This window comes from Pyrus communis, chromosome 17, assembly GCF_963583255.1.
Source record: "Pyrus communis chromosome 17, drPyrComm1.1, whole genome shotgun sequence".
NCBI lineage: Eukaryota > Viridiplantae > Streptophyta > Magnoliopsida > Rosales > Rosaceae > Pyrus > Pyrus communis.
The window spans coordinates 3,732,826-3,750,553 of record NC_084819.1 but is presented as its reverse complement, the minus strand read 5'-3'; the positions used below and the strand labels follow the sequence as shown (position 1 = coordinate 3,750,553).

Here is a 17,728-nt window from a genome sequence, read left to right as displayed (position 1 = left end):
GAAAAAAAAAAATAATAATATTGTAGTGTTTGATAAAGTTTGATGTAAAACAGCTGTGATTATGTGAAATGATAAAAAATAGTATAATACTAGATGTGTCATTAATTTAATTTTCTTAACAAATAAAGATGAATTACTAAATATACTTTATTTTTAAAAGAAAAATATTTATAAACTTTATCTTAAACATATAATTCAACGTTTAATAAGAAATTATAATACAACGTTTAATAAGAAATCATAATCTAACATTCAACATATAATCCAACATTTATAATATCTATTCACTATACAACAATTACTCTTTATCTTTTCTTTTAGGGGTGTGCTATCCACACATCCTTTTTACTTCTCACACACCCCTTATTAATTTATATCTATTGATCTTCTTCAATTCATCCGATCTGACGGCTGAAAACTAAAAAGGTGTGGGATAAATAAAAAGGGGTGTGTAGATATCGCAATCACATCCTTCTTTTATTATGGAATCATCATTTCTTATTTTATTTTCTTCCCCAAGGTTCGGTTCTTCTCTTTTGCAAAACCTGTATTTTCTTTACTCTTCCGCCGCCCACTCCCTCTCTCATCCTTCTCTCTCTGTCTCTCTCTGCCATATCCTAAGGAAGGCTGGGTCGCCGACAAATTGTGACAACATGTTCCTAATTTTACGATTTTATTAATTTTAAATGAGTGAATTAACGAAAATGCTGCTAGAGGCGAAATCATTGATTTTCGTTGACCAACGTATAGTGAGACGTACAAAATATTCTTTTAGCGTATTCTCGAAGTACTCAACAGTACGAACGCGTAGGCGCAAGCAGAATTAAAATTAGAGCTACGGTTAAAGTTTTACAGAGGTACAAATCTGAAAGTATTTTTGAAGAAATCACTATTTTAATTATATTATATTATTTTATATCACTAAATTGTTATGCCACATGTGTGTGGCTGAGTGGGGAAAAGAAAGGAATCGGGGAGGAGGAGAAACAGAGGAGAAGGGATTGGGCAGGGCTACCCAATTGGAAGAGAGAGGATGAAAGTGGTTTGCCCAATCAGGAGAGGAAGGAGAATGAACTACCCAATTAGGAGAGGGGAAATGAGAGAAAGGAGAGGAGAAGGAGAATGAGGGGAACCAACTCAGACTCCTTTGCAACCCGTGCCAACCCAGTTCTAACCCGAGGAGTTTTCCGGCGATTCTCTGCCATTTTTCTTGGGAATTTCACCAAATCACCACCTAAAAACTCCCCACCGACCTTCCATATCCATTTTACAGTCAAGATTGCAGGGGTTTTGGCCCTATATTATGAAGAACAAACCATACGGGTTTGTGGGTGCACTACAACGATTTCCTTCGACCACCACGTCCAGTTGACTCCCCTTGAGCTCAAGAGCAAGGCCCATACACTTGCAAGGCCATCGGAACATCAATAGAGTCAAATCAAATTCCACTTTTTCTAGGGTTTCTTGTTGTTCTAGGACGATTTAGGGTTTTTCCCGGCCAAATTGGTCTTGGCCACAGGTATAAAACTTACTCTACTTATTGAGATCTTCATTCCTGTAAAATTTGGTAATTTTTAAAAATAGTTTAATTTTCCGGTGAGCCAGGGCGTAAGACGGCGCGTGGGGCGAGGCCTCACCTACCCTTCCTAGACTAATTTGGTTACTCTGACTTTATATGTGGTGTTCGATCGACCAAATATCGTCGTAAGACTATAGTTTTGATAGAGACCGCCACTTGGATATTGAATGAATTGACGATCCAACTGTTGGATCGTCACCAAACTTTAGTACGTAATATTTGAGGATATTAGAAACTTATGGATCGGGAATTCGACATACGAATCTTCCCAAATTGAATTTGTAAGCTCAAAAAATAAAACGTTGACCTCCACTTGAATTTGCAATTGACGGAGATCCAACTGTTGGATCATAATGAAACTTTAGTATGATGTTCTAGAAGCATAATGTGGATCTTTGGAAGTTATGGATTGGAAATCCAGGGTGCAGATCTTCCGGTCCGAGTTACGTAGGGTTGTGGACCTTACTGTCGATCTTTGATCGACAATTGATTTTTGGTCAATGGGTTTCAAATCATTCTAGAATATCCTTGGGTATGTGTTTTATGTAAGTTACGTATTCTATCAATAAGAATTTTGAAACATGATTTGCTAATTGTTCTAGGTGATGATCGTTTGTGACGCCTTAATATTCGTGCTAGGGAGTTGTAGTTCGGACTCTAGGTGAGTCTTTTTTATAGTGTGTGTGTGTGTGTGTGTATAAATTTTATAGTTTCCACAAATGCTTTTAAATTGATTTATGCATTTCATGCCATGATTAAGAAATGTTGCATTGTTGTGAAATTGTGAAATGCCAAAATGATCTTACGGGATGCACAGGTAAGTTCAGGTAAGTTCAGGTAAGTTTATTATGTTAGTTAGAATTATATTCATGTAGTGCTCATCATTGCTACACCCCCGGTGTTAGTGCTCCCGCCCTATGCCAAGGCTAGTCATTTACGTGTATGTTCACCTCCCGCACCGCACACTTTCCTTGAATCCAAGTAGATGTCAATCTTGTCGTACATGTCGCATTAGGCGACTCCGACTCGTACGTGACCGCGATTATCGCCAGTCTTCATGTGATAGTATCACTAGAGCATATATTATTACACCCAGTCCTATCGTACAGGTCATACTAGGCGACTCCAACTCATGTGCTAACATAGATTGATGAACAATAGGTTTAGTCGTACAGGTCGTATTAGGCGACTCCAACTGATGTGCTAGCATAGGTTGTTGAGCACCTGATTTTACTTATATTACTGTGGAGATTTTGTGATTTTGGGATATCATGCCTTATTTACGTTTTGCAGGTTACGGTAAGTATTTTCATACTATACGTAGTATGTATACTTTGAAAACTATACATGTTTTTACGGCGATGAGTTACAACGTTTTCAAAAGGTTTTTAATTAAAACTTTATTTTCAGGCTTATTCACCCTTGTTTTTCGCCCCTTCAGGTTTAGTAGCTGTGCTCTCGTGTCGACGAGGATTCTTGGCAAATCTTGGGGTAGACGGTTACCTTTGATGGTATAAATTCTCACCCTATTTTACTGTACAATATTTATGCTTTGTTATCACATGTGAATTGGGTTCATTCCCGCTCACCGCGCACTCTTATATTTAGGCACTTTTACATTTAAATTTATTCACATTTTTCCACTACACTACACTTTATGACTTCGTCACCTTCCAGGTGTTGGCCAGTACAGCTCGATTCGGAGTCCAAGTGGGCATTCCGGGTCGGGGTGTGTCACAAATTCCACTCATTTATCGAAGACCACCACCGCAACAACACTAATCGCAATCCCTTGAACACAATCCCTGCTATCTCGACGGAGATTTGGGAAAAGTCATGGGAAAAGTCATGGGAGAGTTCCCCTCCATGTTAGAGGCTTCGTGCTGTACTGTATTGATCAGCCAGCTTGCTTTCACCCATGACGCCTTCGCGGGACGCCTTGAGTGCGTCAACGTCCATGGCCATGGTGGAGCCGTGGTCTTCCATGTCATTGAAGAAGTCCATCGTCGCCTGCTGCATCACTCTGAAACCTAGATTACCCAGACTATCCAGAAATCCAAATCTTCCAATTCTACCTTCCAATTATTCAATTCAATATTCCAATTACCCAAAAATAGAGGTTGAAAAAAGGAAATTTACCTTTTTATTGATGAAGAGTGCCCAAACCAAATGAGAGGGAGAGATCAAGCTCGAACAGAGAGAGAGCTGGAGAAAGGGAGTGGACGAGAGAGAACAACGAAGAGATGGGTGAGGGTAGGTTTGGAAATTTGGAAGTTTCATTTAATGAACACTATTCATCCGTGTTTTGGCAAAAAGAAGCCGGTCTTTCAAAGCTTATTTTTGCTGCTTCACATTTGCAGCTTTTTTTCATCCAAAACTGTGAAAATAAGCTGTTTTTAAGTGTTTACCAAACACCTTTTTTAGCTCGGTTTTTTTTTATACCCACTTTTTATAAAAGCACATCAGTAACAAACCAGTACTAAAAGATATGCAGACGACCCAAATATAGGAAACAGAAGAAAAGAGATTAGGAGATAATTAATGGAAAACAATTAATTATTACAGTTTTGTTAATCTAAACTACTTATTAAATTTTCTTTGTCAACTAAAAAAGAGTGAAAAGACGATTTAGTTTTTTATTAAACAAAAAAAAGGCAATAATATAATTTCATAGATCCAAAATTTTATTGTTTTTTATTGAACTCTTGCCTAAAATTGGTGTTAAGATATCTAATATTAAAAAAAACAAAAACCTCCCTTCCACTCCCACTTTTTTCCCTCTCTTCTTGTCATTTTAAAAATAAAAATAAAAGTCTTCATACACACAAAGTTTGCATGCAAATACTAGTATTATGGCAATTAGTTGTTTTATTGTCTTAATTTAGTTCTTTTTATTAAAATGTAATTTGAAAAATAATGAACCACTTATATTTTTTTAATTCTAATAAAAAAGAATAATTTGAGTATTATGAAAGCTTGACCCTTTTAGGTTTTTTCATTATATATAGATATAGATAGGGAATAAATAAAAGAAATTAATTGGATTAATTAATACATTTCAATCATTAAAAGTGTACAATCTAATGATTTATGCGTAATTTTTTGTTTGAGTAAATAGTAGCAATGATTCCTTAACTTTAATCTAACTAGAGCAATGGTCTCTCAATTTTAACCCAACTAGAGCAATAGTCTCTCAACGAAAAATCCATGACCACTAATCCCTTAACTCCTCAAAACGTGCAGCCATGATTTTTTTCGTTAACTTCGTCAGAATTTCTGTCGAAATGAGTCAATTGGAAAAATCATTGCTACAATTGAGTAAAAGTTAAGGGACCATTGGTCTAATTAGATTAAAGTTGAGGAACAATTTCTCCAATTAGGTTAAAGTCGAGGATCATTTTTACAAATTTTTCATTTAGTTTCCCATATATTGCTCTTTGATTCTAAGCTCACGTGCGTGATGTCATTTTGACGGAAATTCTAATAGAGTTGACGAATATGACCATAATTACGCATTTTGATGAGTTAAGTGAGAAAAAATTTTCAGCTCTTTTTGTTTTAAGGGTAATTTTTTGTTTTAAAAGTTTTTTATGGGTGGGAAACTAAAACAATGTCAACAGGTGAGCATAACAGGGATTTCAAGGCAAAACGGAGGTAAAACTGCCTTATGTCTTACACTTCCAAACAACCAAACAAAACGGAACTTTTCTCTTCATGTGAGAGTTCCTTCTCTTTTCTTGAGAGTGTTTTCCACCATATGTGTGTGAGTGATTTTCCCACCATCTAACATCGTTGCCGACGGCCTTCGTTGTGGCGGGGGTCGGCGGAAAGCTTTCCATTTCGCTGTCTGTTTCTAAGTTTTTCAGTTTTTCTCCCCAGTTCTTCCTGATTCAACCCATATGTCTCTACCTAAAGCCTGTCTTCCCCAACTACTTTCAATTCGATCTGTAGTCAGATTTCAACGCAAATTTTTGCAATCTTTTGAGAGGGTGCGTAGAGCTCCGATGGACTCATGGGCTCAGGTGTTCACAACACCACCTCCCTCTCTTTGTCTGCCTTCGATAGCACTGTCGTTCGGGATGTTCCCTCGGACTTCTTCCGCTTTCTAGCTGAGAATGGGGCGATCGGGACAGCTTTCGTGGTTGGGTTTTGCGGAGTTGCTCGATTGGATTTGGCGTTGGCTGGTGGATTGGTTCTGGGTTGATCGGGAAAACTTTGAATGCGTTGGATGCTGGGGTCAAGAAACGTCTTTTGTTTTGTCTCTAGTGTTGGGCTCTTTTGTTGAGCTTTGTTGGGCTTGTTGGGAGGTCCATTTGTGTGTCCGGTACTTTTTGTATATAGGCCTCTCTTTGTATTCTAGTGTTCGAAATAAAATTGACTCTTTTCTTCGGAAAGGTTTTCCCAAAAAAATGAAAAACAAAAAAAAAACTGCCTTATTTCACCGAGGGTATAACTGGAAGTCCGTCTGAAAAGACGATGTATAGGGTGGGAGGCGGGAGGATGTGATGCTGTTTTATGTGCGGAGCCAAAGCTTGCGGCTTTTGTCATTTGGAGCGAGTCGTGACTGAGCAGCAGAGCGCCGGCGATGGCCTGTTGTCATTCGCACTCTTGGCTGCTTCACAATACTCAAGCCCTTTCCCTCTGGAAATGGAGAAGCTTCACTCTCAGATTCGTAGGAACAACGAGAGGAAGAAGCAGCATTCAATCTCCAAATTCACTCCGATTTTCTCCCCTAATTTCCCATAAGGTATAAATTACCTTTAACAAGTCACTCTTGCAATTGCTGCTGTTTGATATTCACATACATATATATATATATATATATATGTATTATATGCTAGCTAATTTGTTCTTGGGCAAGCTTCTGAATTTCCAATTTCTCGTTTTTTTTAACCGGAATTTATTTTCATAAATTTTAGGGCTACTGCAATACATTCAATCGTAGTTTTAATTCGGCTTCACCGGGAGTTGTTAGCGAGAGTGGTGATGCCGCCGCCGCAGCCTCTTACTCTAAAAGTGAGGGAGTAGTAAGCCGAGACATGCTGCTGGCTTCAACTTTGTTCAAGCGTGAAGAGAAAACAGTGAACAGTAATCCTTCAGATGGTAGAGTAATGCTCATCGACGGCACATCCATCATTTATAGAGCATACTATAAGCTTTTAGGTATGCTCTACAATTCCTTCCTTTGCTTGGTATAATATATATAACACTAGCGGTTTTCTCATCACTTTCGATTTACAACATTTTTACTTGCACAAGATCACATATATGCAATGTTGGTGCAGTATGTTAGTTCTATACTCGGGCGGTTTCTGCATATTTTGAACCTTGCACAAGAAATATTTTGAAACTTGCACAAGAAATATTTTGAACATTCTTAAGATTCGCCATTGTATGATAGTTTGGTTTTATGGGATACCTGTTACTTTTAGTCATAGTCATACTAAACATAGCTGATTTGAATGTCGTTAATGTTGTTTTCTTTTTCATTCAATACTATCCACTAATCTTTGTTTCTGTTGATGAGAGTAGCAAAGCTGCATCATGGCCATTTGTCACATGCCGATGGAAACGGAGATTGGGTGTTGACCATCTTCTCAGCACTTTCTCTTGTAAGTGATGTTTATATAAAAGGTTGAGTTGAGCATTTTGCTGTTTTTTCTTTTCATGTACTTGTAATAAGAACAAAACCAAAACGTATGTTATTCTCCTCTTCAGTTGCAAGGTTTTATGCTCAAGAAGTTATGATGTCTCATAGAGTGTTGAGTTAACAGCAAAGATACATTAATTGTTGTGTAAATATATTATTGTGTAATAAAAATTAAACTTTATTGCTCTTTTCTATTTAATCGAGGCATCCTGATCCCAATAATAATTAAAAAGATATATATTTTATAATTTTGAAATAATGTCATTCCGGGGCTTTTTGAGGATGTAACTTGGTTGAGTTGGAAGTGTTTTGGTTGTGCATCTTTTGATTAAGTTAGACCATATGCACAACCATGGGGTATCGGGTTCCTAACTTCCTGTTAGGATAATTTTCCTGTTACAATTTCTTTTTCACTGATATCTGATTCCTGCTCTAAATACTTATAAATATAGCATATTAATGTCTACGTGGACCTTTCTAAGGGGCTATAACTGGGTATATAAATTTTATATAACAAGTCTTTATGGATGTGTTGAACCCAAACCAAAAGTAGACGTTGTCTTTTATCATTTGGAATTTTTCTGGTCTAAGGCCTTTTCTGTTAATTGATTTTCTTGCAGATAATTGATGTCCTGATGTTTATCCCTTCCCATGTAGCGGTATGATTTTATTCCATTACATATTTTGTGTATTTTCATTGTATTTCACTTGTAGGTTCTAGACTTCTAGCATGCATGTTCTCTTCGATTTTTACGGTGTTGGCTGGCCATATGTTTCATATTGATTGGCTCATTCCACTTTGGTTAACAAACTTAAAAGGATTAGTACTGCAGAACTTGTAGGGAAAACAAAAGAGAGAAATGAATGAGGGTGAGAGAGGAGAAGGAGAGGTGAAGACTCTGAAAGAGAACAATGGGGAGGCTTCAATATTTCATAATTCAAACATGTCTTGAAGAGCTAGATGATCAACTACATCAAATTAAGTAGCTCCATAATCCAATCGGAAAGCCATAGTTAACTGAATTCCTTAATTGAATCGTATTCCTCCCAAATTATTTCTTTACCTCATTGTCCATCAACTAGTTATTGCTGTTCAGTTTTTGTGGTTTCAACTGTCAAATGTTTTTGAATGCATATAGAATGTAGATATTGGTTCTAAGAAATAATTTTATTTATAAGTAGGACATGGAGCCATTAAACCTTGTTTTGTTTTGTTCTCCTTGAGTATTATTCAATTTCTGAATATCATATTTGCCCACTTTTGTCTTGTAAGTTGTAGCACAACTAATAACTTGTTTTTTCTTCTTCTTTTTTTTTTTTTTTTCATCTTTTCATGTAGGTGGTGTTTGACCATGATGGTGCGATACGAACTTTGCTGGCCTCTTCATTTTTTTATTGATTTTCTCATATTTTGTATTTACTTGTACTGTACCAAATTCTCTACTCTACATCACCATCTATCTCTTTAAGTGCTATATACATCTAAAGTCTTGGGTTTAGCTAGTGAAGTCATACACAGTGTAATCAATGTGTAAGTTGGGGAGCATGTTTTTCCAAGCCCAATTTTGATAAGACGGGCATTCTCTTTTCAGGAGTTTCATTTGGTCAAACTTGTAATTCATCCAACGAAAGTTTTAAAGGAAAAGGTATGCTTCTTTTGTTTTATTTTTTCCCTTGGTTTGCATGTTGGAGTTTAGATTGTAGGCCGTTCTGAGAAAGCAAGTCGCGGTTGTTTGTTGGTTTGCCTGCATCATTTATTTTCCTATTAATCTTCATTTGTTAATATATAAACAAATATAATATATAAACATAAGTTAATGTAATTATAGAATATATGTAACGCTATACAGTAATTGAACCTTTCTAGATTATAGTTTAAATGAATTACCGCCCAAAGTATCAACCAATTATGTAACCCCCTAATGATGTATGTAGTATGTGCACTAGAACCTACCCTGTACCATAGAACAAAGTACCTACCATAGAACCTAGTAAACCCAGGACCTGTTTCCCTTCCACATATTGACTTAGACCCACATGGGAGGTAAATTGGGAAATGTTTATCCATCGTTCATTGTTAGTTAGAGTCACATTTCACTTTATATCATGTATTTCATCTTTTCATCTGTACACCTTTACCTTGGAAGTAATTTAAAGCTTACCATGTGAAGTAAGTTTTGACCTTAGCATGTACTGATATCTTTGTTCTCCTTTTTTTTTGGCTTCGATGCCCTGGCATTATTTTTCTGTCTTAATATTTGTTACCTACTGTTTTAAAACAATAAGAGATTATGTTGTGTCATAATATTATCTTTATTTTATTTGAAGGCCTGAATTTTCGTCACACTTTGTACCCCGCATACAAGAGCAATCGCCCCCCTACACCTGATACCATTGTCCAGGGACTCCAATACTTGAAAGCATCCATCAAGGCTATGTCCATTAAGGTGATTGAGGTAATAGCTATATATCACAGCTTTATATGACCAGTTGACCCCATAGGTATCTTGGGAATCGTGATTGATCGTGAGTCTACTCAAAGGCAGGTGCCTGGTGTGGAAGCTGATGATGTGATTGGAACATTGGCTGTTAGAAGTGTTGATAGTGGGTACAAGGTAACACTCTGAAGTTATTTTATGAAAGAAAACTATGTCTTTATTTATTTTTTAAATATACTTAATGTTATCCCAGTATGATTATATTTTTGGTTGTAGCTAAACAATGATTAAACAAAATTTCGTTTCTTTTTTTGGTACAAACAAAAATTTCATTTCTATCCATATGAAAATAGGTCACTTTGATTGTCAAGTGGGACTTCAATCTGTGCTCAGCTCAAGAGAGTGTTGGAGATTAATTGTAATTAGAAAGAGAAGAATATATTGTTTCCTACTTTTTTTGTGTGATCTAGTTAAAGTGATTTGGTTTTTGTTTAGTGTCTTCTGTAACCAGGGTTGTGCTTGGTTGTGACTAATGAATCTTGTGTTCTCTCTGTTTTTGTTACACACAAAGAACAAATCTGAATTCTTGTTTCATTAGTTACAACCCAAAAAGGGTTCAAATGTTTAGAAGTGGGTTGGTAAAAAGTTTGGTCTCAAAACTGTTTGTGATTTAACAGTTTCATAGTTTGTGCTAGTAATCTAGAAGTGGGTGAATAACAGTAATCTAGAAGTGGGTGAATAACAAGTTTGCTGTAGTCGTTGTCTCAAAACTGTTTATGGTTTAGCAGTTTGACATTTTGGGCTCGTTTGGGAAGTTAGAGAAAATGTTTTTAAACCAATTCTTAGTAAAAATTCAAGTTAATCCTGGAAAAGCACTTGAAGTGCTTCCTGCAAGAAGCACTAACTTGTGCTTCTTGCAGAAAGCACTTCAAGTGCTTTTGAACCCAAAAATATTTTCTCTAAAAGCACTTTCAGGCATTTAGAAGCACTTCCCATATGAACCAAAAGTGCTTTTGACTGTATTTAGTAGAAAAACTTAAAATTGTTTTGGATTCATAGAAGAACTTTCTGGAAAGGCACTCGACATGTGCTCCTTCAGCAAGCACTCCCAAGTGTTTTTCTAGGAATCACTTGGATTTTAATAAAAAGTTCAATGTATTTTTAATACTTGTACTTCTAGCAAAAGCACTTATGAGGAGACGTGCTTTCTAATACAGATAACATAGTGTGATAGTTGTATGAAAATCGAAAAGAATTGTATGAGTTCTTTTGCTCGGTCATTTTCTTATTGACCTAAATTTTGATAGGTACGGGTTGTCTCCCCAGACAAAGACTTTTTTCAGATTCTATCTCCTTCATTGCGCCTTCTACGAATTGCTCCACGTGGCTTTGAGTAAGTAACCTTGTTGAATATCGACCTTAGTAATTTATGTTCTAATCTGTATAAGAATCTTAAAATCTGTACATGTTTGCTTGTATTTAACTTCGTATATTCATGTAATATTGTTTAGCATATAATACCTCTGCCGCTCAGTTTATTCCTTGCTTTTTTAATTCTAGATAACATTAAGTGGCGATTGACTGTCTCAAAATTCTTAAGTTTCTTCAGAAAAAATATAAAAATGAAAGAAAAATTTGCGCTCAAAATAAAAACAAAAAATGAAGAGAAAAAGTGGTCTGATCGGTTTAGGATACTTAAAGTTCTCATACTGTGGCAGAATTCATCAGTATTATTTTCTTGTACATTAAAATAATTAAAATAGCACAATTTCTTGATAATTTGTTAAGAAAATGGTGATGTGTACCATTTTTTCCTTTCTCTTTTGACAGTTTTGTGAAGGATGAAAGTTATTTAAATTCCCAAACTTTGTAGGCATATATCTTTCTATTTATTATTATTTGGATTAGTAGAGTTGAGCTCTGATGTATGTTTACTGATTTCTCAGTATGGTTTCATTTGGAATGGAGGATTTTGCTGAAAAATATGGAAGCCTTCAACCTTCTCAGTTTGTTGATGTGATCTCGCTTGTCGGTGACAAATCTGATAATATTCCAGGTTACTTTCATTTTGTTTTTTTGTGAAAATTCAAATGAGAAGGGAGGAAAGTGATTAATTTTTATTTTTATTTTTACAGGATAAGCGTCCAGTTATTAACATTTAGTTATAGCATGATATTCGATGCATTATTTTATGAATACCATCTCATCAGCATGAATAGCATCTCAAGCTACAGAAAGCATTTAGTTATAGCATGATATTTGATGAATGGCAACAAGAGTATTTCTAGTGACGAGATGAAATTCAGTGATTTTTCTCTGTAGCTTGAGATTCCATTCATCAGCCTCAGGACAAAACTTTTATACGAGAACAGTGTCCATCCTGGGAAAAGTGCCAATCCTGCATTCCTTACATTTTAAAAATGAAATGCAAGATAGCATTTATTTAAAATGTTGTAATTGAGTTGATTTGAATAAAGAAAAATCGTAGATATCTTCACAAGTTCTCTTGGCATCATACTGATGACTTGAGACAGAAATCTACTTTCAATTGGGCAGGGAATGAGTGGTTAGTGGATCCTTGTCCTTTAGTTGGGAGAAAATGGAGTTCTAATGAATAACAATTGCTTATAAGAATCTCTAATTTTGGAAAAGGATTCTGGAAATTTCAAAATATATTTTTTTTAATCTTTTGTATTTCCTAGAGAAAAATGATCATTGGATTTTATGTCTCGAACCTGGTTGTTATAATTGCAGGAGTCCATGGAATTGGAAATGTTCATGCTGTGCAACTCATCTCTAAATTTGGTGCGTAAAACATGTCATCTTTTTACTTTCTTTGGAATTGAACTTGCATGGTTCTAGTAGTAATAGCCTTTCCTGAATGCCCAACTGCTTAATGTGGTGCTGATCTGCGTGTACCTAGAATACAAATAATAAATGCACCATTCTAATAATGTGTAGCCTTTCTTTCCAACTGAAGTAATGCTAAATTTTTACGATGTTTAAGCTCTATATGATTGCCAAGAAAGCTTAGACTTTCAAACCTGTTCTGTTAGTACTGTCAGTAAGTTTAAATTTCAATACAGATGGCTTTTTAAATACCGAATTTGCGCCTTTGTATTACATAATTTTTTCTAAGTCACCTGGTATTACATGTCCGTATATATGCTTGATAATTTTTCTAATTAGTTACTGGATACAGGGACTATATTGCTTGGTAGTAATAAATAATCTCACTTCTGTGGACAGGCACATTGGAGAATTTATTGCGGTGTGTTGATCAAGTTGAAGAGGAACGAATAAGAAAGGTAATGCTATTGTTAATGACTAATTAACAATCTCATAAACAATCAAGTGCTTTTAAAATAAATTTTCATTCGTTTATCAACCTTCTATCAAAAGAATAAAAAGCTAGTATGGTTTTATGGAGATAAGCTGGGGTGAACTAGGTACCCGGATTATTTCTGATTGATTCAACCTGTCTGGACCGTTAATCACAGTTTGAGATCTTCTACTGGGGTTTTAATCACTATGGGTGAAGCATGGATCAGCACGACCTGACTACAAATAATTGGGAATGAGATTGCATTGTTTTTTTAAGAAACATTAAAAATACAAGAGCGGACAAGAAGTCCGCAAAAGCACAAACAAAACAGGATAAATAGCAACATCACCCTGACACTTAGAAACTTCCAAAGCATCACAAAACTAACTAATAGCAGCATTTCAATTATGCAAAGTTCTGGAAAAACAAAAAACTTAAAATTGTGTAGTAGCTGATGCCCACAGAGATGACCATAACCCAACTTTATCCCAAAGATCCTCCCTCCTACTGACTTCACAGTCCTAAAAATGAGCATGTTTCTTTCCATCCAAATGACCCAAAAGATAGCTGAAACTACATTACCCCATAAGACCTCGGCTTTCTTCCCCCTTCCTAGTAATTTATGTTTCTCTACCATAAATGAATAACATTCCCTGGGTAAAACCCAACTGACACCAAACTCCCGAAACAACTTCAACCATAGATTTAAAGCCACCGGACAGTGAAGAACAAATGATCAACAGACTGAACTTTTGTTGCGTAAAATACAGGAATCAGGTCTCCGTTTTTGGAGCATGTCACAAATGTTAACTTTCCATGAGCCACCAACTGAGTAAAAACCTTCACTTTAGTAGGAACTTTAGATTTCCAAACCAAGCCATAAGCCTGAAAACCTCTATCTGCACCGTTTTTGAGTAGGAAACCGCAATAAGATTTAACAGAGAAGCTTCCTGAAGAATCGAGAATCCTATTTCTTGCATCAACCCTTGAAGGGTGTATGCGAGTCTGATCCAATCTTGTCAAGAAAGATGACAACTCATCTAGTTCCACATCACAGATTCCTTTGAAAGCCAAAGTCCCAATTCAGAGAATGTTCAACAAAACTCACTACACTAGAAGTACTCTTGTTATGAAACATGGGAATGTTGAACTGCCCGGGAAATGAGAATTGTAAAGAGCTTTCGCCCGGCCAAATGTCTTCCCTAAATCTAATTCGATCTCCTTTACCAAGAACAAAACAGCAACACTCCAGAAATGAACTATAACCATGGGAAATATCCTTCCAAGGACTTCTACTTGATCCATACCACACTATCTTGGAATCCCAGCCGTTGTCACTGAGACCATACTTGGTTCTAATCACTTTATGCCAGATAGAATCACTTTCGAGTTCAAAAGGGATTTTAATTCAAAAGGGAACAAATACACTATAATTCTCATTGAATTCAGTTCACAAATCTAAACCTAATTCTCACTGAATTCCATTGCCTCTCACACATTCAAGTTTTGATGAATTTTGTCTGGATCAGTAATAAGGAAGCCGATCTTGTCCCGGTTGGGTTTTTTCCGTAAATTGGCCGACAGGTAGAGATGAGAGATTTGCATGGATCCTCCTGCAGTTGGATCCACATTTTATTAAACTCCGAGTAATGCTTCAATTTGTTCTCCATGTGCTCAGAAAAGTTTCCTTGGATTACTGAGGTTATCAGATTAGGTGTATGCCTTTAAATGGCTTGGAAAGTCAGTATTACCAGGCTGTAAGCTAATTTATAACTGTTCAGAACTTATCATGCCTAACTCACAATGCTGCACCTGTTTTCTCCTTGCAGGCCTTGATAGAAAATGCTGACCAGGCTCTCTTGAGCAAGAACTTGGTAATCGTATTTTCTTTATCCAGTTTCTCTTCTAGCTTTCCTTTTCTATTTTCATAAGGGATTGGGGGTTTGCCCATTTTTATGAAAAACAGTTTTGTTTTTTCATAAAAGATAAACACGCATTTATCTTAATAATTAGTTATTAGTGTTAAAAATGAATTCTTGTTCACGATAAAATTGGGCTTAGTCCTCGTTTACCAAATTAGGAAAAAAAAAAAAAAAAACAAATTCTGATAATCAGAAGAAAAGATGAAAGCATTGTAAATCTGTAATTTTTTGTCAGTGATCAACTTAGACTACGTGTTAATGTACTACTTTTTTGTGGGGAGGACTGATGTTCCCTTATAATTTTCTGCTCTCGGACAGCTCAAGGTTCACTTGAGAACAAGCCTGTTAATATTTGTGTGTTGAAGAATCAATTCAAGCTGAAGCTTCCTTCCGAAGCTTAAACCCATTAGTGAACCAAGTCAAAGCCATACAAACATGCTTAGCAAACAAAAAGATAATGCTTATGGACAAGCTTGTGAAGAAACCTTGACAAGAGTTTCAGCCCGTTTAGCATATTCTTATAATATGAATCGTCTTCTCATATTACAAAAATCTTCCCTTTATTCACTTACAATGATTTTCATCTTATAAAAAAATGAAAAGCTACATCAGTTTGCATTTGAGCTTTTTCTTGAATTGAGTAGTCAATCAAAGCCAAACTAATAGAAGGTCGAGCAATCTGAACAAAGCCCAGACATTTGCTGTAACCACGAAAAGATTTTAACCTATGCATATGTGCTTGAACCAAGTTCAAGTCTGTCTTCAGTACACTTCTCTTCTTGTTACTCTGTTATGTATTACTATTACGTGTAGGAAAAAAAAACGTATAAAATAAGTAAGACTGCAATCTCTAAATTAGAATTTAACTAATATAGGATTTTGTATAATTTATTTGGGAGCTGTTATTGGCATTCCCAAAAAGTCATTCTGCACTCTTTCGTGTTACTTCTCTCCTAAGTTTCTTTAAAGGAGCGCAGTTTGACTATTTTGAAGTGCCAATAACAGCACCCTTTATTTTTGCAGATTTTGAATTTTTTATGGCTAGAGCAATTATCTTCTGGTTGTCATTTTCATTCATATAGCTAATACTCTTTAACAACAGATGTTAATATTGTTTTGATATGCCCTCTGTATAATCATTTGATATGTAGTTCCTTTGTATAATGACAGGCACTACTACGCTCTGATCTTCCACTGTACATGGTGCCTTTTGCCACAAAAGATCTGACATTTCAGAAGCCTGAGGTTTGTGCAATTAGACTTAAACGATGTTATCTTCTTTTCGTAACTATAATTTTGGAGTATTTAGTTAATACAATCCCATAAAGCAAGTCATCTGAGTACAACTTCTTGTTTGATTTGTGATACCATATTAATAGACCACGCATAACTTTTGATTTAGCATATTGTATTATCTGCATGGAGGAAGAAGTAACGGATGTAGAGGCCACTTCGTTCGGTCACTTAACTACGTTGTAATACATATTTCCCTTTGTGAAATTCATTGATATCTTCAAATTTTAAGCTATCTTAGATTAGATGTTGTTAGAATATTGAAAATGAATCCAGAAACCCCAAAGCTTATCAGTGTTCAAGATGTTTGTAAAAGTACAAAGCGATTGAGTTTTATCTATATCTTGCTTAACTAATTTAAACATGCTCGAGCGCATACATTTAGCATAAGTGTGACTGTATTTGAGGAGCTGATTCAAAATTTCGGATGGTTACAGGACAATGGGGAGAAATTCACGAGCCTCCTAACCGCTATAAGTGCATATGCGGAAGGATTTTCAGCTGATCCAATCATCAGGAGAGCATTTTACTTATGGAACAAACTTGAAAACCAAAATCAAGTTACGTAGTTTGCATTTGGTCGGAGTATGAAGCGCCTATGCTTGTTGCAAAAGACAAGCAATAGAAGGTGCATCATTTTGGTTACCTACATGTAAATCAACTTGGTATGATTCTAACGTCTTGGGTATATAGGAGTCAAACAATGGCCATCATTTTTCTCAGCAATTAAACTTTTTTTTTCTTCCCGAATGTTACGTATGCATATAGTTCTTAGTTGCCTCTATTTGATTTGGAACCCACCCACCATTTTGTTTAAAGATCTCACAATTCATAGGTATACCCAGGCAGCTTCCAAGTTACCCCCTTGTCTTCTAATGCACCAAAACAGACTTCATTTGAATGAAAACTTGGTGTGGTGGCACTTCCTCCAAGTGGTCTTTTCTTCTTTGTGTGTGTTTCTATAAATGTACGACTTTTATCGGAAAATAGGTCAACAGTATTGTAGTTATATTATTATTTTGCTAATTGGACGATCATACTTGTTGTGAAGGAAACTTTTCGCAAAATTTAGAATTTTATTTTTTAATAATTCATGCGTTAAAATTAACTAAAGGAGTGGAAGCTAAATTGCGTGTATTTAAAAACGAAATCATTTCTCATTTTCTTCAAGAATTATAGAATGATGAACGAAAACTTTGTTCAAAACAAAAGAAGGGAGGAGTTTGTCTACGAACCCCATACTTTGATTCCTACAAACTTTACATCTTGGAGGAAAGACCCTCAATTTTTTCTTTAAATTTGTTGTCGAAAGGATGAGATAACCATGAAGCGAGAGTTGTGCTAGCACTCTCTAACGTTAGAATCTCATCTCCGTCAAATTGAAGGTTCCATACGTCTCATGCTGCTCGGGACAGAGTGCAAGCTAGTGATGTTTTTGGCTACTGGACTCCCGCCATCTAAGGTGTGGCACTCCACCACTCTTGGTAAGATGAAGTTATAATGTAGCTTACATAAGAGTAG

At 35.8% G+C, this 17,728-nt stretch overlaps 1 protein-coding gene across 4 annotated transcripts; it reads left to right on the top strand.

Annotated features, from left to right (window-relative positions):
- The first annotated feature begins 6,013 nt into the window (after nucleotides 1–6,013).
- On the top strand, nucleotides 6,014–16,917 carry LOC137722860 (uncharacterized). 4 transcript variants are annotated; one of them, XM_068461962.1, is made up of 15 exons: nucleotides 6,015–6,326; nucleotides 6,499–6,742; nucleotides 7,112–7,191; nucleotides 7,850–7,888; nucleotides 8,569–8,587; nucleotides 8,822–8,875; nucleotides 9,558–9,676; nucleotides 9,776–9,844; nucleotides 10,975–11,060; nucleotides 11,614–11,723; nucleotides 12,422–12,472; nucleotides 12,917–12,975; nucleotides 14,822–14,866; nucleotides 16,085–16,159; nucleotides 16,645–16,917. In XM_068461962.1, the coding sequence occupies exons 1-15, from the start codon at nucleotides 6,165–6,167 to the stop codon at nucleotides 16,774–16,776; spliced, it is 1,344 nt and encodes a 447-aa protein (XP_068318063.1). In that variant the 5' UTR covers nucleotides 6,015–6,164; the 3' UTR covers nucleotides 16,777–16,917. The 4 variants fall into 4 exon arrangements, with proteins under 4 accessions (XP_068318065.1, XP_068318063.1, XP_068318064.1 ...); XM_068461961.1 differs by having other exon boundaries at nucleotides 6,016–6,326; nucleotides 9,558–9,685; XM_068461964.1 differs by lacking the exon at nucleotides 8,822–8,875 and having other exon boundaries at nucleotides 6,014–6,326.
- The last annotated feature ends 811 nt before the right edge of the window (nucleotides 16,918–17,728 follow it).

What these genes read in the sequence shown, in the direction of transcription:
- LOC137722860 (XM_068461961.1), top strand. Translation starts at nt 6,165, where the DNA reads ATGGCCTGTTGTCATTCGCACTCTTGGCTGCTTCACAATACTCAAGCC. An exon ending in CTCCCCTAATTTCCCATAAG is followed by an intron (nt 6,327 to 6,498) that starts GTATAAATTACC and finishes CATAAATTTTAG; the next exon opens with GGCTACTGCAATACATTCAA. An exon ending in CAAATCTGATAATATTCCAG is followed by an intron (nt 11,724 to 12,421) that starts GTTACTTTCATT and finishes TTATAATTGCAG; the next exon opens with GAGTCCATGGAATTGGAAAT.